Here is a 22861-nt window from a genome sequence, read left to right as displayed (position 1 = left end):
TCTTCCTATAGGAGGGGTAACTCTGTAGGTCAGGACTATGCAGTCTTCCTATAGGAGGGGTAACTCTGTAGGTCAGGACTCTGCAGTCTTCCTATAGGAGGGGTAACTCTGTAGGTCAGGACTCTGCAGTCTTCCTATAGGAGGGGTAACTCTGTAGGTCAAGTCTATGCAGTCTTCCTATAGGAGGGGTAACTCTGTAGGTCAGGACTCTGCAGTCCTCCCACAGAAGAAGTAAATGTGGGTCAGGGCACTGCAGTCTTGAAATAAGTGGGATAACTCTGCAGGTTAGGACAATATTCCTATGGGAGTTTCAGTTGTGTGGAGATGTGTTGATAAGCTCTGTGTAAACCCGTTTTCCTGGAGCAAACATGGCGGCATACATATGGGTATAAGCCCCGCCCCCTGAACCCGATAGGACAGTCCACTTAATAAAGTTGAAGAACCCGCCCCCTCTCGCCATTCTTTTTTCTGTCCTCGAATGGACAGGTTCACTTGATTTTGTTTTTCTTTTTTTACGTTATTTATTTTTTTCTTTTACCTATTTTTCCCTTGTGCAAGGAGCGGGTTCAGCCTCTCCCGCATTAGCGTGCAGCATTGAGACCCCTAATAGGGGTTAATATATGCATACCCCTCTGTCTGGCGTCAGTATGTCCGGCTTCCCTGGTGGTCAATGGCGGATCCGAAGCGCGTCTGGCTCAGCGCATACCAGGAAGCCGGGGAGGAAATCTCGCGAGTAGCGAGATTTGCGGAGAGAGCGGCTGATCGGACGCTAGAGACGTATAGGGCGTCCAGGAAGTGTTGCAGCATGGATGGCGGCAGGTTCGTCGGGCTGTGGCAATATGGATAGCGTCATGAACGCTGGTGTCACGCTCGCCCGCTCAGCATCTGGACCTCATATCGTGCGGCTACTGTGCGCAGGAGAAATATTCTTTGTAAGAAGATAAAGAGGTATGAGAGGAACTGTTTGCATTTACCATGTACTCTGCAGAGCTGTTGCCAGACTCAGAGATGATGCCTATGTTCATTGTTTTCTCTTAAAGAGAGATGGAAGTGGTGGATCATGAAGAGGAATTGGGGATGGAAAGGTAACAGGATGCTAAATGCATTCCTGCTATTCTTTTTCCTATGCACAGGGTGTCTTTTTTGCGCCTTCCTTGCACATGGGGTTTTTTTCTTCGGTTAAAAAGAGTGCTGTTTCCTCCTGTTTATTCGGATTGATGGTTAGTGGAACATATCCTTTTTTATGTCTCCACAGTCCGGGTGAAGGAGGAAGTGGAATGGCTCCCAAAGATCCGCAACCCTTTTCAAGGAAGAGAAGTTCCAGATCTCGGTCAAGGGAGAGAAGCAGGAGTGATCATTATTATGCTGCATATTATAGATCATCTCTGAAGCAAAGATCCTCAAGGGACTATTACTACAAGGCTCGCTCTCGCAGTCGAAGTCCAAGGGACAAAAGACAATATGAAAATTATTATAGGAGAAGGTCCCCTTCCTATCGTTCTATAAGATCTAGATCTAGGGATAGATATCATAGAGATAGTAGGGACAGACGTTCTCCTAGAAGATATGTCCATTATTCTGAAGAGCACCACCATGAAAAAAGCCCTAAAAGGTCTCGCATGGATGAGGCGGTTTCTTCAGACTCGGGGGAGATTCAGGCTTTCCAGGCCCGGGTGCAGAATCAGTGTTGGGCATGTGACCAGCCATCCCTACCAGACAAAAGGTTGTGTGAAAGATGTTTTGCTGAATTAGGACGGGAAAAAGATACAGACAATCAACAAGTCCTATCTTTCATTCAGCAGGCAGTCCAGGAGTCCTTTGAGAAATTATCTGCCGGTCAGTCGGCAGCTTCAGGGGCACCGCAGGTACTACCAGAGGAAGCCTCTCCTGCTACCAGTGATTTACCTCCAGTGGGTTTCAATTTCTCTCTTGTGCCTGCTTTCCTATCTGCTATAAAGGCAGCCATTGATTGGCAGGAGGAAGGAGGCTCAGTGGCGGAGCCCGATAAATATTATCCACATCTAGATAAACAGCAGAGTGCATTTCCTTTTATGAAGATTATAAAGGATATCTTTTTGAAAGAGTGGGAGAAGACGGAGCAAAAGCCGTCCTTAGTAAATACATTTGCAAAATGATATCCACTAAAACAGGAAGATTCAAGTTTCATCGATTCAGCTCCTACTGTGGACGCTTCTATTATGAGGCTTGCCAAGAATGTTACACTGCCAATGGATAATGCAGGGGCTTTTAAAGACCCTTTGGAGAGAAAAATAGACACAGACATCAAGAAGGCATATTTACAGGATCTTCTCAAAAAATTAGCATATTGTGATAAAGTTCATTATTTTCTGTAATGTACTGATAAACATTAGACTTTCATATATTTTAGATTCAAATACACACAACTGAAGTAGTTCAAGCCTTTTATTGTTTTAATATTGATGATTTTGGCATACAGCTCATGAAAACCCAAATTTCCTATCTCAAAAAATTAGCATATTTCATCCGACCAATAAAAGAAAAGTGTTTTTAAAACAAAAAAAGTCAACCTTCAAATAATTATGTTCAGTTATGCACTCAATACTTGGTCGGGAATCCTTTTGCAGAAATGACTGCTTCAATGCGGCGTGGCATGGAGGCAATCAGCCTGTGGCACTGCTCAGGTGTTATGGAGGACCAGGATTCTTCGATAGCGGCCTTAAGCTCATCCAGAGTGTTGGGTCTTGCGTCTCTCAACTTTCTCTTCACAATATCCCACAGATTCTCTATGGGGATCAGGTCAGGAGAGTTGGCAGGCCAGTTGAGCACACTAATACCATGGTCAGTAAACCATTTACCAGTGGTTTTGGCACTGTGAGCAGGTGCCAGGTCGTGCTGAAAAATGAAATCTTCATCTCCATAAAGCTTTTCAGCAGATGGAAGCATGAACCCACTTTTGACCCAGAAACAATGGAGGAAGCGCCTGACCTGGGCTACAGAGAACCAGCACTGGACTGTTGCTCAGTGGTCCAAAGTGAATGAAAGCAGCTTTTACATGTCATTCGGAAATCAAGGTGCCAGAGTCTGGAGGAAGACTGGGGACTCGGTGAGAGGCAAATGCCAAAATGCCTGAAGTCCAGTGTCAAGTACCCACAGTCAGTGATGGTCTGGGGTGCCATGTCAGCTGCGGGTGTTGGTCCACTGTGTTTTATTAAGGGCAGGGTCAATGCAGCTAGCTATCAGGAGATTTTGGAGCACTTCATGCTTCCATCTGCTGAAAAGCTTTATGGAGATGAAGATTTCATTTTTCAGCACGACATGGCACCTGCTCACAGTGCCAAAACCACTGGTAAATGGTTTACTGACCATGGTATTACTGTGCTCAATTGGCCTGCCAACTCTCCTGGCCTGAACCCCATAGAGAATCTGTGGGATATTGTGAAGAGGAAGTTGAGAGACACACAGAGCAGGGACAAGGTCCTCCAGCACCCAAGGCTGAGACACCAAAGTGCGCCCCTCCATCCCTCCCACCCCAGCTGTCACACACTGATTGCTATTAGACTAAGAGGGCCACAGGGCCCACAACCTCCCCAACACCTTAATATCTAGTTATCTGGCTTGCAGTCACTGCTATGTGTCCCCTTTTCTTATTTCTTTCTGCTTCATACACAATTAGGAATGACAGCTGAATGAATTGTGCGCCCCCTCCTACACTGCGCCCTGAGGCTGGAGCCTCTCCAGCCTATGCCTCGGCCCGGCCCTGGAGACACAAGACCCAACACTCTGGATGAGCTTAAGGCCGCTATCGAAGCATCCTGGGCCTCCATAACACCTGAGCAGTGCCACAGGCTGATTGCCTCCATGCCACGCCACATTGAAGCAGTCATTTCTGCAAAAGGATTCCCGACCAAGTATTGAGTGCATAACTGAACATAATTATTTGAAGGTTGACTTTTTTTGTTTTGAAAACACTTTTCTTTTATTGGTCGGATTAAATATGCTAATTTTTTGAGATAGGAAATTTGGGTTTTCATGAGCTGTATGCCAAAATCATCAATATTAAAACAATAAAAGGCTTGAACTACTTCAGTTGTGTGTATTTGAATCTAAAATATATGAAAGTCTAATGTTTATCAGTACATTACAGAAAATAATGAACTTTATCACAATATGTTAATTTTTTAAGAAGATCCTGTATCCACAGGCGCAGCATGTAAACCAGCGGTAGCCCTTACTTCTTTAGCAAAAGCAACTCGCGTATGGGTTGATAACATAGAGTCTGCCTTAAACAGTGGAGCCGATAAACAAGAAATTGTAAGAGCTCTGGATGAGTTGAAGCTTACAGGAGATTTCATGGGGGAAGCAGCTATCGACATTCTGAGGTCCTCCGCTAGATCCATGTTGGCCAGTGTGACTGCCAGACGTGCTTTATGGCTAAAACCGTGGTCAGCAGACCAAGCTTCAAAGTCTAATTGGTGTAAGATCCCATTTGATGGGGCTCATTTATTTGGGCCGAAGTTGGACAGTGCGATTTCCCTGGTCACGGGTGGAAAATCAGGTTTGATTCCCCAGGACAGGAAGCAAAGACCTTTCAGGCAGCAAAGTTACAGGAGGTTCTCTAATCTAAGATATCAACAATCAAGGTCATACAAGCCGGGTCGCCAATTCGGAAAAAATTGGAAGGGAACGCAACCTACCTTCTTGAGGGGAGGCAAGCAGAAGGCCACCTCAGGAGCACAACAAGGGCAGAAGCACTTTTGATGGTGCGTCCACTCGGGGGGATCCAGTAGGAGCCAGGCTTCAGCTCTACTGGCGAACCTGGGTGGGGAAGATACCAGACCCATGGGTGTTGAGAACATTGAGACAGGGTCATGCCTGGAGGTTCATAAGGAATCCACCTTCAAACAGATTCATAGCAACGAGGATGCCTGCAGACAAGGGAAGACTTCAAACCTTAAGGGACTATGTTAAGTTTCTGGTAGAAGAGAGAGCAGTGGTTCCAGTCCCAAGCAGCCAGCGCTTGGCAGGAATTTATTCTCCACTCTTCTTGGTACCGAAGGCCTCAGGAGGATGGAGACCGGTCCTAGACCTAAAATTTTTAAACAAATTCATAAAAGTGTCTCACTTCAAGATGGAGTCCCTCCAATCAATAATCCCTATGGTTTCAGTGGGGGACTGGATGTCGACAATAGACTTGTCAAACGCATACCTCCATATACCCATTCGAAAGGACTTTCAGAGGTATCTCAGGTTTTCAGTAGAGGGAAGGCACTTCCAGTTCTGTTGCCTTCCGTTTGGCTTGTCAACAGCCCCAAGGACTTTTACAAAGACTTTATTACCAGTAGTTGCATCACTGAGAACACAAGGTCTGAAAATATTCCATTATTTGGACGACATCCTGTTGTTACACCAGGACCCGGGAATATTAAGCCAGCATCAGGCTCTCTTACTGGAGTATCTTTAAGATCTGGGGTGGTTGATCAACAAGGAGAAGAGCCAGCTGATTCCATCCCAGGATATGGTGTTTCTGGGCGCCAGATTCATGACTGTACACAACAAGGTGTGTCTTCCGGATCAGAAGAGGTTAGCACTGCAGGAGAAAATACGGAGTTTTCTGGTAGCACCTCAGCTGTCGGCAAAGAGATGCTTGAGCCTGTTAGGGACTTTATCCTCAACTATCCCAATGATAAAATGGGCTCATTGGCATCTGAGGCATTTACAGAGGTTCTTTATTCAACATTGGAACAAATGGAACCTGAAGCAAATGTTCATACTTCCTTGGAATGTCAGAAAAACTCTAGTGTGGTGGATCAGGGAAGAGAACCTAAAGAATTGCCATCTTATCCAGCCTCCCTTCCCGATAGTAATTACATCAGACGCAAGTGTGATGGGATGGGGAGCTCACTGTGGTAGTGCCCAGTGTCAGGGGAAGTGGAGGACACGTCAGACGGGTGTTCCGTCAAATCTTTTGGAATTAAGAGCAGCATTTATGGCCTTTAAGGCCTTTAATCACCAGATCAAAGGAAAGACTGTGTTGATTCAAATAGACAATGTAACGGCTGTAGCTTATATCAGGAAGCAGGGAGGCACAAGGAGCTCGATCCTTCCACGGGAGACAGACAGCATTATGAGATGGGCCCAAATCAATCTAGAGAATTTAACAGCTGCGTATCTTCCGGGGAGGAACAATGTACTGGCGGATTACCTCAGTCGGAGCTTTGTGGACCCTCACGAGTGGTCTTTGAACGAGCAAGTCTTTCAGGAACTAATTCAGAGGTGGGGGTATCCGCAAGTGGATCTGTGGGCATCTCCACAGAACAAGAAGGTTCCAACATTCTTCTCCAGGTATCATCATCCTTCCTCAGCAGGAACGGACTGCCTAGTCCAACCGTGGGATTTCACGCTGGGCTATGCTTTTCCTCCATTCCCTCTGATCTCCAGGTTTCTTCAAAGACTACACAGAGAAGCATGCACGATCAGTTATAATGCCTTACTGGCCCAGGAGGCCATGGTTCACACTAGCTCTGAACCTGAGTCTGGAGGAACCTCTAATGTTACCATCAATACACAACCTGTTGTGTCAGGACAATCTGTTGTATCCGGAAGTTTCCAGGCTAAGTTTAGCAGCCTGGAAGTTGAGAGGAAAAAATATGAAGATCTAGGCTTCTCAAGTAAAGTAGTGGAGACTTTATTAAAATCAAGAAAGCCTTCTACAAATGTAACTTATCATAGAATATGGGAGAAGTTTGCAGAATTTGCCTCTTCAAGAAACATAGACGTATTAGCTCCAAATATTCAGAACATGCTGGACTTTTTACAATCAGGAGTTGATAAAAATCTGAGTGTATCAGCAATAAAGGTCCAGATTTCGGCTCTATCTGCCTTAACAGATTTCAAGTGGGCTAATCACCCATTGATAATTCAATTTGTACAAGCAGTATTAAAGATGCGCCCTCCTAGGAAGCCTTTCTTCCCGAAGTGGGATCTTGCAGTGGTATTGGAAGTACTTTCTGGCCCTCCATTCTATCCAACAGATTCAATGTCATTGGAGGACCTAACCTTAAAAACAGTATTCCTGGTGGCCATCACGTCGGGGAAGAGAGTGTCGGACATTCAAGCCCTGGGGTGCTCTAGGAATCTGTTAGAGTTCTTCCCTGATAGGGTTGTCATCAGGACCGTATTAGATTATGTTCCAAAGGTAGCCTCATCATTTCATGTGAACCAAGAGCTTACATTACCAACCTTTCTATTGGATGAGGAGCTCCATCCCTTGGATGTGGGAAAGAACATAAGTGCTTACTTGGAGGCTACATCTTCTTTTAGGTCATCAGATCGTCTGTTTGTTAATATAAGAGGAGTCAGAAAAGGGCTGCCAGTGTCTACAAGGACTATTGCATCTTGGGTAGTGAAGCTAATTCAGAAGTGCTACCAAATTAGAGGTCTGCCAATTCCGCAGGAAGTACGGGCACATTCCACGAGAGGCATGTCAGCCTCGTGGGCATGTTTTTCTAAAGTGTCATTGGACTCTATATGTAAGGCAGCTAGTTGGTCATCAAGCCATACTTTTATTAATCATTATCATGTTAATCCAGCCTCCAGCCTCTTTGACATCAGTGGATTTTGGGAAAGCTGTTCTTTCTTTGTAAATAAATTTTTCACTTTTTGCAGTATTCCCTCCCTCTTTTGTGATTTTTTATATCCCATATGTATGCCGCCATGTTTGCTCCAGGAAATCGGAAAATTGTATACTCACCTTCCGTAATTTTCCTTTCCTGGATCAAACGATGGCGACATACGAATCCCTCCCTCTTGTCCATTCGAGGACTGATCTTCACCAGAATGGCGAGAGGGGGCGGGTTCTTCAACTTTATTAAGTGGACTGTCCTATCGGGTTCAGGGGGCGGGGCTTATACCCATATGTATGCCGCCATCGTTTGATCCAGGAAAGGAAAATTACGGAAGGTGAGTATACAATTTTCCGATTTATTGTGTGAAGACCAGGGTCTGCCTCAAGCAACTCAGCCTAGGTTGCTGCAAGAGTGAGAGGCTTGTTCCTGCCTGAGATCTTCCAGACCTTATTCTGCCCGAAGGTAGGGGGGGGGAAGCAGGTTGGTTGGGGGCCTGGCCCACGTTCACATACCTTGTCCTCCAACATGGGGCCTGTTGCAATTAACTTTTTCACCTGAGTTTTCTCATAGGAGATATTTTTTCATTTTCAATTTAAAATAACTTTCCAGCACTTTTCAACTAAAAAAGTACCAAAAAGTTGCTGAAAAAGTACTATCAAAATAATTTTGAGTATTTTCTTGCTTTCTGGTGGCTTAAAAGGCATTTTATTGACAAGTTTGAAAATGTCACCTAGGAGAAAACTCAGGAGAAAAAGTGAATTGCATATGGGCCATGGAGTCTATCTGGAGGCTATGGATCTTTTATAGTGGATACAACAAAATTTTTATGAAAATGGCTGAATGGTGTGAAAATGGCTCAAGAGAAGCTTGATTCACCTATGCTGGAGCTGAGAAAAGATAATCAGAAACTGTTATTGGAAGAGCTTGAATCGGGGAGGGGGGAGTCTAAGAAACAAGAGAATTGGGAAAATGGTTAATGATGTTTCTGTGTCAGGAGAGGAGATGGAGGTGCAGCACAAGGAAAACTATTTATTAGGGGAGCTAAAGTCCTTACAATCTCCAGGGGAAAAAGTTTCTGAACCCTCTGGTGCAAACACAGGAGTGCAATTATCCCCAAAAAATGTTTCAGGCTCTGTTATGGGGAATGTAAAGTGGCTGTCTACGCCTGCACCTTGCCAGGAGATGATAAGAGGCTATTAGTATGCATATGTCCCTTATGGTTGTCCTGCAGCTACTGATCGATGGTGAGCCATTGTGCAAATTCACTTCCTGCGCATGGCATGCATATAGACCCCTATAGTGGCCAGGAGGTGCTGAAACAGCAACCATTAAGGTACAAAAGCAGTAAGAGCTCATAGTGCAGCCTTTTTTTCTTTGCTAGTTTGGTGCCATGTTATTTTTGAAAGAAACTAAGCTCCAAATATACATGATGCCAAAAAAGAATAAGGGTATGGTTCATTTTACTGGTCTCTTGTGACCGAGTCTAAAACCTCATCTACACGGTACAATTTTCCATCAGATAGATGGATCTAATAAGAAATTGCATCATGTGTAGACGTCCAAATAGTTTCAGATCAATTTTGTGATAGATTTTCTTTTGATAAGTACCCAAAATCTAATGAAAAATCTAACGCAATCCGATTGGACCAGTTGGAAATTATCAAATAGATTGGTCAAATAGATCCTATCCGACGGAAAATTGTACCGTGTAGATGAGGCTTTACACTGGAGTGGTGATTCTTCTTAAAGAGAACCAGAGACATAGAAGAAATCGATTTATACATACCTGGGGCTTCCTCCAGCTCCATAAGCCTAGATCGCTCCCACGCCGCCGTCCTCCGCTGCCTCTGTCTGCCGGTACCGCCAGCCAACACAAGTGCAGTGCGCTCCCTCCATACTGCGCAGGCGTACAAATCCAGAGGGAGCCCCTGCACATGCGTACAACTGGTCGCCTCCAGCGGAAGTGACGGGACCCGGTACGGGCGATAGAGGCAGCGGAGGATGGTGGCGTGGGAGCGATCCAGGCTTATTTGGCTGGAGGAAGCCCCAGGTATGTATAACATCTTTTCCCATTTTTTAGATATGCTTCGTCTCTGGTTCCCTTTAAGACCAACATAGTAACTTACTAGTGGATTGATAAATTTGAAATGGGGAATCTGGTCATGGACGTTTCTGTGAGGGGGAAAAACCTTAGCCTTATAGACATCTATGACCTCGTCCTGATTGTAAAGCAAAGCCTTTTTACAGAATTCAAGCTCCTTCTTTTTACGACCTAGTTGGTTGTCTTTTAACTTTAACGTGGTCAGGACCAAAGACAGGAGAAGTACCAAAGTGCTGGCAGATAGTGAAAGCATATGGTTAGGGATGCTAATCTGCTGAATGTGCACATTTGCCATTTCCCAGACGACACAGGGTCCACTTTCTTTCATGGCAATAGTAAGAGTAAAATAGATTTTTTTGTTTTCGTAAATTTTATTTGCTACTCCTGAAAAGGAGAAAATAAGACAAACTTTTGAGAATTTTCAGGCTGTTATCTATCCTGGACTTGTGTGACAGTTGGTCTGAGTTGTGGAGTTGGTCAAAGAAGTGTGTAAGGGCACTTTTCCACTATGAAATGCGATCGCGATTGTGATTCCGATCGCGTTTCAATTTCCACCATGCGATTGCGATTGAGCTACTATACTCATTATAGTCCAGCTCAATCGCATACAAAACGCGGCAGGACGATTGCGATTTGACCAAAATCGCATCGCAATCGGATCGCACTAATGGAAATTGCTGCTGCAGTTTCCATTAGTTTAATGTATCTTGCGATTTGCGATCAGAAGCAAATCGCAAATCGCAGGCTAGTGGAAAAAGGCCCTAACTTTTTTAAAAGGTCTGGCAAAGATAAAACATTTAGTCAATACCTGGCTTGCTTATGCCTGAGGTGAAAGCTTGATATAGTTGTCTCAGAGCAAAGAGATCCTTCTGAGATCCCTGAACTCAAGGGCTTGTTACCTAAGTGGTCATATGATCAGCATTCTTCTTTGACACAACAAAGAGAGTAGTGGACTGGCACTCAGAGACAAAACTGCAGGTGAGGTGATCAGGGCTGCTAGATGCCACAACCAGTGTGCTCAAAGCTACAGCAGGTCAATGCAAAACAAGTGAAGACAGTAGAGAAAGCTTGGCACTACTGGTCAGAGATTTATTGCTGCTTCACTATGATTCAGAAACAGTATACATCAAAAGTCCTCAGCATAAATTACATCAGGCAGATGAGTAAAGATGATAGTTATTGTGTGTAGCATGTGGAGGGGTGCAGGGGATGGCAATTATTTTTTTCCTTCTTTTACTACTCACCATTTGCAAGCAATTATATGAGAATGCATAAGACTTGCATCCTGTAGTATTGGTGCTCTCTTCTGTCAATATAGGTCACGGTTGCGTCATCTCCGTAGGCTAATACAGCCTAGCTATGACATGCCTCTCTAGCATTGATTTATCTCTTGACATCTCAATGATGACGCAACACCCCTTTCATTATTTGTTTTTTCAGTTCTTTTGACCTTATGACTTTTCAATTGAAGAGAGCACCATTTGTTGTTATGATCTAATCTACACTGACATTTTTCATAGGAAGACTAATGACTAGCAGTCTTACGCGTCACTTTCTACGCATTACGTGTCATATGCCACACATAGCGTGTCACGTGGATAGCGTCCTTCTCCCCCCGGAATGCTCATTAACACTAGTGTATTTCCAGCACAGCGCACACATTCATGTCTTAGAAGAAGCTGATTAAGCAAAACGGTCATAAGGTCGTGCACCCACCGCCATCCCCTGCACCCCTCCACATGCTACACACAGTAAGGATCATCTTTATTCATCTGCCTGATGTAATTTAAACTGTGGACTTTTGATGGATACAGGTTCTGAATCATAGTGAAGCAGCAATAAATCTTTGACAAGTAGTGCCAAGCTTTCTCTACTGTCTTCGTTCTTTGATACTAGAATGGAATTATGGGAAGTACCTCTCACCAGATCCCTATCAGATTTGCAAACAAACCATAGCAATTCATAGCTGGCCACATGGATGAAATCGGTTCCCAGATAAAGTCCTGAACACGTATTCTAGGAACTGGGAGCGTTTTTTTTATGAAGATCTACTGAGTACTCTCTATCTCCACCCATTAGGGCAGCCCCCTCCTTCAACATCTTCAAGAAGGCCCTCAAAACTCACCTTTTCACTTTGGCCTACCGCTCCTCTACCAATTGCTCTAAACCCACAACGGAACTCTGGTCCCTACCTTTCGTGTCTCTACCTCTCCTTCTAGATTGTAAGCCTTTGGGCAGGGTCCTCCTCCTTTTTGGTCCTACCTGATCATGCACCTCCATTACTCTACACCCATGCTATGCACTTGAGTGAACCTAACTTGCCTAATCTCCATGCTCCATCCATGGACTGACTAAGCATTACCTTATGCTCATACTGTGCTGTGTGATCTGGTTTTCTTGTATTCCTGTATTGTCATATTGCTGTATGTCACCACTAAATATTGTCTGTAACCTAAATTAATGTTCAGCGCTGCGTAATATGTTGGCGCTTTATAAATACAATAAATAATAATAATAAGGTTCTTGATGAGACAGGGATGCTTTTTTGAGTGATACACGAAGACTGGAAGAGTTTAAGGTCTCTCAGATCGACTTGGTAATCATCTGAAGAAGTAGCGACAGCCATTGATCAGCTCGCAATTAAGAAATCCCTGGAACCCAATGGTCTGATGGCCCAATTCTACAATGCCTTTTAAGACCTCCCAGCACTACATTTGGCCAAAGGTAGAACTGCAGTTCTGCAGATGGGGTATTGCCTCCATCCATGAGACAGTCAGCAGCTAGTTTGTTGTCAAAGGGTAAAGACTTTTCCATGATTGAGAATTGGCATACAATTAGCCTACTTGATTATGACAGGAAGCTCTTGGCTAAAATACTTTTTCAGCATCTGAGCGAAGTGGCAAATGACACAGCAACTTTCTCATCAGCTGCATTGCTCTGTTCAGAAGAGAAGCACCATTTCAGCAGATCTGACTGGCCGGTAGATGTTGGGGAAGTTACAGGGCTTCTGGTTGGGGGGGAGGAAGTATTTGCTGACTCTGGAACAAGCAAAAGTTTGTGATTATGTTAGTCACGAGCAATATGGTCTGCATGGAAGGTTTATAATCCAGCTTAGACCATTGTACAAAGATGCTGGAGTTTTCCATTAGTTAATGGTTGCGTTGGTCAAGCCTTTGAAGTGAGTTCTGGTGAGTGGCAAGGTTGTTCGTTGAGCCTTTTATTTTAAGTATTTGCCATCGACCCCTTCATTACAAGGATCGAGGGTAATGCATTGCTTGTAGTGCCATAGAGTATTCCTGGCTTACCCCCTAGCCTACGATGTAACTGTGGTAATTTCTTGGTCAGAGGGACTAGTTTCACAGACTGCCCAATACTTCTCGGCTTCTGTCTCTAAAGTCAATCAGGACAAATGTAAAGCTTTTTAGTGTGGTAAGGATAACGAAGGCTTTGCTTTCCCAGACTCCTTTCCTACATCGCAAAAAAAAGTAAAAATACTTGCCAACAAATTGTGTTTGCAGGCTAAAAGGTGCTGAGGCTAGGGATGAACCTGCTTAGAAGAAACTCATGGAGAAGCATGTGATCAGTTTGATCAGCTGATAGATTTGTAAGGTTCTGATTTGCTGTGATGACTTCCTGCTTTAACACATAATCAGGTTAACGAGAACCCAGGGTCGGTTCTCTCATGAAGCAAGGTGAAACATTTGCATCAGGCACAAAGATTACAGGGGCTGTGAGTTTACACTAACAGCATGCACTCAGAGTAGGAGGAGAAGTGAGAGGAGAGCGAGGTGAAGAGATCATTGGGGAAAAGCAGCTTGTTGTGCTGTCTGAGGAGTCTGACAGTGTGTGATGAGGGGGAGGCAGGAGAGCAGTACTGTTTCATTTGACTTGCACAGCAGAAGGGAGGAGTTGGCACTGCTGTTCTGACTAGTAAGTAACATTTCTGCACCATCTCTGAAGAGTTCTGTAAGCATTAACATAGAAATGTTTTTCTGTGAAGGATATTTTGCTGTTGCTGCTCTTTTAGAGCAGAGAGGAAGTCCTCAATTTAGGTCCACTTTAAGTAAACGCAATCGTGCCACAGCTAATGCAATTGCTTTTCCTACTAAAAAAAAGGGCCCTAAATAAGCCCAGTTTATCCAACCTTTTCAGATAAGTGATCGTTTTTGCACCTGCTTTAGAAATGCAGTGTCCCTCCTGTACTTCAGGGCCCAGAACTAAATTCCATATTCCAGAAGTGGACTTACAAGAGAGCAAAATAAGAACAGTAGTATTCTAGCATCCCAAGTTTTTATTTCCCTTTTAATGCATCCCAAAATTACATTAGCTGTAGCTGCAGCTGATTAGCATTGAAAATGATTTAATTTGTTATCGAGTTATCCAAAAACCCTCTCCATGTTTGATGTCCCCAACTGTATCTAGTTTATATTGCATGTTGCTATACCATTGGTACGAGCAAGATGCATGACTTAACATTCTGAACATTGAATTTCATCTGCCATTTACTTGACTATATATATATATATATATCCAGGTCCTTCTGCAATATGTCACTATCTTCCTGTGTGTTAATAATTCTGTACATCTTTGTAAAATCTACTAGGTCATTAATAAATAAACTGAAGAGTACTGGACTCAGTACTGACCCCCGTGGGGCCCGACTGCTAACAGCCATCCATTTTGAATATGACCCATTGACCTCAACTATTTACGTTCACTATATAATGGAGGATTCATTGCATGGATCCACTACGGGGTCACTTTAACCTTATTACCTAAAGCTGCTCACACAGATATCGATTTTAATACAATCGTCTAACTGTTGATCATAAAATAATCATAAAAGAATGTAAAAAAATATGATGGTTTGGATTTTTAAAAACAAATTTGATTTAATTCAATCAAAACTCTCCAACTCATTTGTTCTTAACACTTATGCACAATTTGCATAGATGGGATTGTTCTGAATGAACATTGCAATCAAAATAATATATCTGAGACATTTGTTTTCAGGAAATTTCTACACAAGGCAAAAACAAAAAACAAAAAAAACACCTAATCACCCTCTCGTCCAGGCATCCTAATCATGCTTATTATTACATCAGTATTAGGACCACATTAGTGCATACAGGCCAAACTTGACACAGGAATGGCATGCAAGGTATGAGGGATTTAGACTGGTGAAGGCACAACTTGGTTATTACTTGTCTCAGGAGGAGAATATAAAGTGCACTGGTGAAGGCACAGACTTCATGTCCTAGAAATAGAATGGAAGCTCTAGACAGCAAAGTCCTGTTCCTGCACCGCATCCTCCAGATGCTTGGACAACCTCTCCTTATCCTGTGCCTGTTCACATAGCTGTAGAAGAGCATGGGACCTTCTCTTTGGCGGGTGAGGCCTCCTGAGAAGGTACATACAACAATCCCGCCTAAGCTGGCTGCTCTCGAGAACCTCAGCAAGTTGATAAATGGCAGACAGGCTTTCCAGGCTAAGAAGAGTGTCCCGCACTGTCCTTTCCAGTGCAGACTGTAGATCGGGTAAGAGGAAACGGCCAGCAGCAGCCAATGTTGCTGCGAGAGGAGACTGTGCTAGCTCCTGCCCTGGGACAGTGTGGCTTAATTTCTGTAAAGTAGGGCACAAAGACTCTTGTGAGCAGCCATGAAGATAGTGCAGCAATGGGAGGAAGGCGCAGGGAGGGACCTCACGGACACGCACTTCATGTTGCTGGGCCTCAACGTATCCACCTTGCAGCATAGCACGGAAGACATCACAACTTCTAGACAGCACCTCGCGGCTACCCTGCATCATATCTCCTCCATCCAGCACAAACGCAACATCGCCGGTACCCTGAGCAAAGAGCTCCGTATAAGGGCAGCTAGGAGAGGATGACAATGTCAACTGAGGAGTTTGGGGCAATGTCTGGGGGCTCAATATAGAGGACAGACATTCAGAGGCATGGAAAAAATAATTTGGGTCCACGGAAAGCATTAATGGTTCTAAAACAAGGCGAATGGCTCCATCGAGCAAGTGTTGGCGGTGTGGGGAATCCTTCCTGCAGTAGATAGAAAAAATAAGACAAAGATGTTACAATGGTGACCAGAATGGTGGAGCTCAAATAGAACATGAAATTAAAGGCAAATTCAGATAACCATGGCGGGATGTGCTAGCCTTGTAACACTATTATTTTTATACACTGTGTGAGGCCTCTTGCCCACCACATGCAATTCCGATTTGCGGTTTTCACCGGATTTTACATGTGATTCTGATTTTTATCGTTTCCGATTTGTAAATGGTCCTGCGGTTTTCTTCTTGTGTTGATACCATCCAGGGAAAATCAAAATTGCAAATCGGATTTGAGATTTGCAGTGTGCAAGAGGCCTGACACAGTGTATGGGCAGCTGAGAAAACGTACAGCCCGCTTTAAGTTCTAAGATTTTATGTTTCATAACGTAATAAAAATCATCTGGTCGTTAGTAGGGTCTAAAAGTATTTAAAGCATACCTGTAACTATGGATGGTCAATGAGATGCCAATAATTTCAAGTTGATGCAGCACTATGCAAATTTTGTAGGCAAATGTATGCCGCTGACAAATGAACCAACCAAATCCTGCGGAGGTAAAAATTAGACTGGTCCACTATCAAGCTGCATAAATCTGCATAATCCTGCATCAACTCAAAATTATTAGCATCTCATTGACCATCCCTATCAGTAACCACCCAAGGGAAAAAAAGTTACATAGGGCTTGATTCACTAAGACAAATAGCATGTCTTATCAGAGTTAACATGCCTTATCAGAGTAGAATAGCGAGCATTACAAACTTCTCAGGTCCTGCCAGTTAGCAGGCATAAGTTTGTAGCGCTCGCAACGATACTCTGACAAGGCGTGTTAACTCTGATAAGGCATGCTATTTGTCTTGGTGAATCAAGCACATAGTCCTCTAAGAAGAGGGAGGGCTCTGGATTCCTTAGAGCCTTCCCAGTTCTCTCTGTGGCCTCTCTATCTTCTGCTGGGCCTCCCTTCCAGCGTCCAACTGTAATGTCTAACAAGCCTTTGGGTCTCCTCGGAAGGCTACCAAAAGTACTCAGGTCTCAGAGTATTGGCTCCATACTGCGCACGCACAAGAGCAGAGTCGTGTGTGTCCATTGCAGAGCCGCTCCTCTTCAGACGTACTCAGAGACCAGAGTTCTTCTGAAGAGACCCAAAGAAGCAGCAAGCGGGAAATTTGAACGGAGGCCTGGCGGGGGAAAGGGGGGATGCAGAAAGGATTAAGAAGGCTCTAATGGATCCAGAGCCTTCTCTCCTCTTCAGCTAAATACTCACCACAAGACCGCAGAAAATGGATCTAGAGATACAGAGACAAAGGATCCGACACATGATTGTTCTATGATCCCTCCTGAAATCATGAACGTAGGAACAAACGACGGATGCGAACGCATCGTTGAACGATCGTGGTAATTAACGCAAGGGTCAATGGCGATTGTAACGACAGTCCACAATTGGATCCATCGTGGCGGTTGATCTAAGTGGATGATTATTGCAGACAATCAGCTGCCGTTGAACATCGTTTAATAAAGTTTCGTTAAACAATGTTTAACAGAGTTAAACGACCCCGATGCATGTGCGTAGCCGCCTAGACCAATGCGGAAGAAGGAGGCCACGCAGACGAGGGACCCAGAGCTGTACAGCGGCAGGCGGCCGCTGTGTACAGCAATGTCAGAAGATACCACCAATGCTGGAGGAAAAGAGGGATGCCTAAGAAGATGCCCGAGGAGAAGAGGGACGCATGGACAAACCTGACAGAGAGAGGAGCGCAGCCCTAGATGTGTAAGAGTCGATCCCTGTGCATCTCTGCCCTTTCTTTATTTTAACCTTTGGACCATAAGAGCACCCACTTTTTCCCTTAAGTTTTAGGGAAGAAAAAGTGAATTTTATGATACGTTAAATAGGTATTTATATCCTGATACAAAGAAAAAACCTTGGAATTTAAAAACTGTGTACCCTTTTTCGCATGGCTGTACAAACACACACATACATACTGACTCTAGGTGTCCGCATGTGTGGTCACTACATCGTAGTATAGGAGTGCACTGTACAGAGAAGTGGTTTTTATCGAATTTTTATCCATTACTACAGTACATATGCCCAGTGTTGGTACTCCCATAAAGTAAAGTAGAAGCTCACTGATACTGTACACAGCAGGCTTTATGTGGGTTGTGGCCAGGGCTGTGAAGTCTGTACAAAAATCATCCGACTCCTCAGTTTATGAAACCACTGACTCCAACTCCAACTACCCAAAATTGCTCCGACTCCTTAATCTAATACTTACCAGGGCTATGGATTTGGTACAAAAATCATCCGACTCCTCAGTTTGTAAAACCTTCGACTCCCAAGTACCCAAAATTGCTCCGACTGCTCGACTCCACAGCCCTGGTTGTGGCCTCTACATATTTGGTCGCTGAACTATTGGAATACCAAAACTGGGACTATATAGCAGAGAAGCCCAGGTCTTTTGTGTGGTCTGTGGTCTGGACTGTAATGCATCAGAGAATCGATCTAGAAGCGGCCCATTCTTATAGGGCAGCAGGGATGAGTGACGCGGCAGCCTAACCACATAATGCATGATGACTTCATTACCTGTAAATAAAGGGCAGACATAGAGCACACTGCTGCCGGTCAGTCTGAGGACCCGACACCAACATGTGAGTCACCAGTCCTACTCCAAAGGGGGATTCTGCCTGAATGCGGAGGTTTCGCAGCACAATACGACCTGCAGGAGACAAAGCATAATGGTCAATAGTACTGCCACGTCCAACCAACAGAAGGCATGTTCGACAGGACTTGTAATCTAAATGGGCGGGGCAGTTTGGCTAACCAAATACCATGGGCTGGTTTCTACTAGAAAAAAATATTAGGTGAGAAAATTTGCAACCCCTGCCTGCGTCACATCAGATCATAGTATAAATTGCTAGAAAGTGAGTAAAATGGCAGTTAACCAATAACCGTAGCAAACATGCAGATTTAGTGATAACTTTAAAATAGGATAGGTTAAAGAAAACATCGACACTGTAGGTGACTACAGTCGCTTGCATGTTATTTTAGGAATTGTCAGTATGATCCAATATGACCCTCATGAAGGCTTTATGCACGCTAGATTCTCAGCTGAGGAAGTTCCCTCAGTCTGCTGATCACACAGGGTCCCATATGCTCCCCATCCCTCCTGACCCCCCATCCCCCTCTATTCCAGTAAATTACTCTCAGTGAAAAATGGCGCTGACCATACTAGCTAAAGCTCATCAGCCTCATTACACACAGCTGATATCAACCTTCCCAAATACCTAGCCTGAAATACAACCAGCCAGAACAAAGGGGTCCCCGTTTAGAAGAAGTTCCGTACCACGCCTTGTGTCTCTTACCAAGCTCCCTCGCTCTCTCCGGGTGGCGACTTCCTTCTCTGCCCTTTGCATCCCGGGGCTCGCCAAGTAGTAATCTCGCCCGTAGAGTGCAGATGCTGCCTGTCCTGATGAAGGCCTCCAAGCAGGACGGGTCACAGGTCAGGCGCTGCAGAAGACGAGCAGCACGATTGGACGGCTGAGGGTGATAGATGAGATATGTCAAAAGCCCCTTCAAAACAGTGTGGGAGACCAAACAGGAAGCGGAGTCTGACAGCTGAGAGAAGCAGGAAAGCAAGACGACAGCAGGGAACTCGGGGCCCAGAATCTCTGCAGGTGGAGGACAGCGGGGTCCAAGAAGGGAGGAAGATGCTAGGATTTCTTGCATGGGTGACTGGTAAGGCTGGCTGGAAGTTGTAGAGGAGAGCCCACGAGGTAACGGACACGATTGTCTTCTCTGCTTCTCCGATTGCTTGGTCACATTACCAACTTTTCCAACAGGAGAGGCTACTGTACTGGTAGGAGAGGCCACTGTACTGGTGGAAGAAGCAATGGGCTGAGGCCTGTCCTCTGTATCCATTATCCATTCAGGTGGGAGGTCCTCCAGGCTACTGATATAGCCTTCTGCCAGAAGCCAAGATCTGCAAGAAATAGGAAAGGCATGAGTTCGACCAGTAAAGAGGACATGGCGGCAGACACCAGCAAGTAGAACTGACCATGGGCTCCTACATCTTCACCAGTATATACCTTTTATTGAGCAGCTGAAAGGACATAACCTGGACAATAGAGGAGCCGATGGAAGTCTGAAGCCAAAAAAAGAAAATTATTTACATAGAAAAAATAAATATAATATCCAGAGGAAAAATGAGAATCAGCAAACCGCTTCACCTGGAGATCCTAACGTCAGAAAACTGCATCAGCAGATCGGACCAAGCCCAAACAACATCTTGCAGCGTAAGGGCATGCTGCCCATTTCTACATACTTATAGCCATGTAGAAATAGGTTTATCAAGAACTTTTACCAAAACATGAGCCTAGTTCTGGTGTTGAGGAACTCAACACAGCAACACATGCTGACAACAAAAAGCAATTAACCCATTAGCAGCTTGGAAAGAATGGTCTAGTTTGTTTGAGATAAGTGCACTGCTTTTGACCTCTGTCAGTAGAACTCTTGTGCTGTAAATTCTTGGAATGCCTTGATGTCTCTCTGCTAGCAGGAAATATAGAGGAGCTGAAAGCAGAAGTCCTGTTATTGTCTCACACTGCCTAGGGCATAATGGCCATAAATACACATTACATCAGTAGCAATTATTAGCAAGGAAATGTGACAAACATAAAACAGAAAAATGTGCTAAAATAAATTGGCCTGGAGCACTTGCAAGCCTCTAAATAAATTTGCCACAACGACATATTGTAGAATGTAATACATTATTCAGGATATCCAATTTCACGCTAATTATCCTGGTTTCAGCATTAGAAGCACTTCCTATATATTGCTGTATATAACCCGCCCTCCGAGTGAGGGTGCTTGCAAGCCTGATCAATGCTCTGTATGTTTCTGCTGAAGTGTAATCGATCAACTTTCCACATTGGGCAGTTTTCAGTCTGTGTATACTTCGCTTCTGGAACCCATAGCAAAACAAACTCGTTTTAAATGGATCAGGGAACACCCCATAGCCTAAGGGTCCTTTTACACTTAATCAGTTGCTCTCAGTTAAAACGGAAAGAAAACTGATTTTAAAAGTAAGTCCCATGTTTTCCTATGGCCCCTTTCACACTTAACGCGTCTTAACTGAAATCTTCTTCCCAATGCACTGCTATGGAAAAAACGCGCACTAACGCATACTAACGCACACTAACGCATACCAACTGATTAAGTGTAAAAGGGCCCTGAGCCTGACATTTTTCCATTTGCCAAAAATAAAAGCAATGTAGTATTGTACATAAATGAAACATCAGCAAAGGACAAAAAAAAAGTGGGGAAAATGCCAGCAGCTTTCACACTGGCTTTTTTCACAAACACAAGCACAAATGCACTGTGATTCAATTTATTTTCCTGGAAAATTAAACCAGAGATTTTCTCTGACCTTTTGTTTTTTGAGTAAGGGCTGGTTCACACGGACGCTTGGCGGGCATTTACCGCTGGCATCCAGGGCCGGATTTGTACTTTTTTCCACCCAAGGCCCACGGTCACCAACCGCCCCCCCCCCCCCAAGATTATCGTTATCTTCCTCTGAAAGATCGCCAGTCGCCGGGTACTGCACATGCACGGCTGCACACCTCCTTGATCATGCTCCCATAGCTGGCAGCATTCTACTCATGCGCAGCACAACTGAGGAGGTGCAGGGCCAGGGTCACTACGGACTAGGACACTAAGGGCCCACCAAGGAAGTTTCAGCCTGGGGCCCGCCACCCTCACCTCCTCCCCCCCGCCCCCCCCCCCCCCCCCCATTTTGGGCTCACATACACATGTACTCTAGAAATTTTGCATGATTTTATGGTAGGGAATAGATTGTAAGCACTTCTGAGGACAGTCTCCAATAGGGATATGTCCACATGCGGCGCGCGCAGCGCGTCGCAGCAAGAGTAGTTGAGTGTCACCACGCACTGGAACATGGGCGTGGTCATGAGTCGTGGGCAGACTTTAAATAAAAAATAAAAAAACACAAAGTAAGAAGCGGTGTTATTTACAGAGATTAGGTCTGACCAGAAACATTTTAGATAAAATAATCAAGTAGTTACATGCCTCATGATAATTCATCAAGTAGTCAAATGGCAGCAGATTTCCCGACAAAATGCAATCAATTTGGTGGCAGATATCCCCACAAAATGCAATCAGATTGGCGGCAGATACCCCCACAAAATGCAATCAGATTGGCGGCAGATATCCACACTAAATGCAATCAGATTGGCGGCAGATATTCCCACTAAATGCAATCAGATTGGCAGGAGATACCCTCACAAAATGCAACCAGATTGGCAGCAGATATCCCCGCAAAATGCAATTAGATTGGCGGCAGATTTCACATCAAAATACAATCAGATTGGCGGCAGATATCCCCACAAAATGCAATTAGTTTGCAATTAGTTTGGCGGCAGATTTCCCTACAAACTGCAATTAGATTGGCGGCAAATATCCCCAGAAAATGCAATTAGATTGGCAGCAGATTTCCCCACCTAGGGCCCCCCCCCCTTCCGCGCTGCCTCACACTCCAAAATTGCAGCCATGCAGTCAGCGGCAGTAGCAGGGAATAGCTTAGCGGCATCAGAGCGATAGCGCTGCGTGCCGCTCAGCTGGGATGGTCTCCGTCTCCTGCACTGACCAATCACACTCTCGCAGTACTTCCTGTGAGAGCGTGATTGGTCAGTGCAGGAGACGGAGACCAGCCCAGCCCAGCAGCACTATCGCTCTGATGCCGCTAAGCTATTCCCTGCTACTGCCGCGGACTGGCTGGCTGCAATTTTGGAGGGTAGGGGAGCGCGGAAGGAGGGGCCCCTAGGTGAGGGAGGGGAGGCTTCCCCCCCCCCCCCCCGCTGCTCTGTGCACAATTTCCCCCCTTCCTGCGCTGTGCCCCCCTCAGCTCTGGGGCCCCCAGGAGGCGGGCTGGCCGGGGCCCAACGATGGGACAATCGGTGCTTCGGCGGCTCAGTACGAGCCTGGCCAGGGCCGCACATATGTAGTAGCGCAGAACTGGTCTAGTGGGCTAAGCTTTTGGATGGGGACAGCGGCACAACTTAACAGATAAGGAGGAAACCAAGGGA

General features: G+C 44.9%; 1 protein-coding gene across 1 annotated transcript in view; it reads right to left on the bottom strand.

Annotated features, from left to right (window-relative positions):
- Window positions 1-14574: 14574 nt before the first annotated feature.
- The window catches only part of ARMC5 (armadillo repeat containing 5), a 32350-nt gene continuing 24063 nt past the window's right edge, over window positions 14575-22861 (bottom strand). The window contains exons 5-7 of the mRNA XM_068244146.1: window positions 19124-19740; window positions 18345-18477; window positions 14575-15760 (exon numbers count right to left, since the gene is read on the bottom strand). Of these exons, the coding sequence (XP_068100247.1) occupies window positions 14986-15760; window positions 18345-18477; window positions 19124-19740 (1525 nt within the window). The 3' untranslated portion in view covers window positions 14575-14985. The remainder of the gene's footprint in view (window positions 15761-18344; window positions 18478-19123; window positions 19741-22861) is intronic.

Source organism: Hyperolius riggenbachi, chromosome 7, assembly GCF_040937935.1.
Source record: "Hyperolius riggenbachi isolate aHypRig1 chromosome 7, aHypRig1.pri, whole genome shotgun sequence".
Lineage (NCBI taxonomy): Eukaryota > Metazoa > Chordata > Amphibia > Anura > Hyperoliidae > Hyperolius > Hyperolius riggenbachi.
This window is presented reverse-complemented; position numbering and strand designations above follow the sequence as displayed.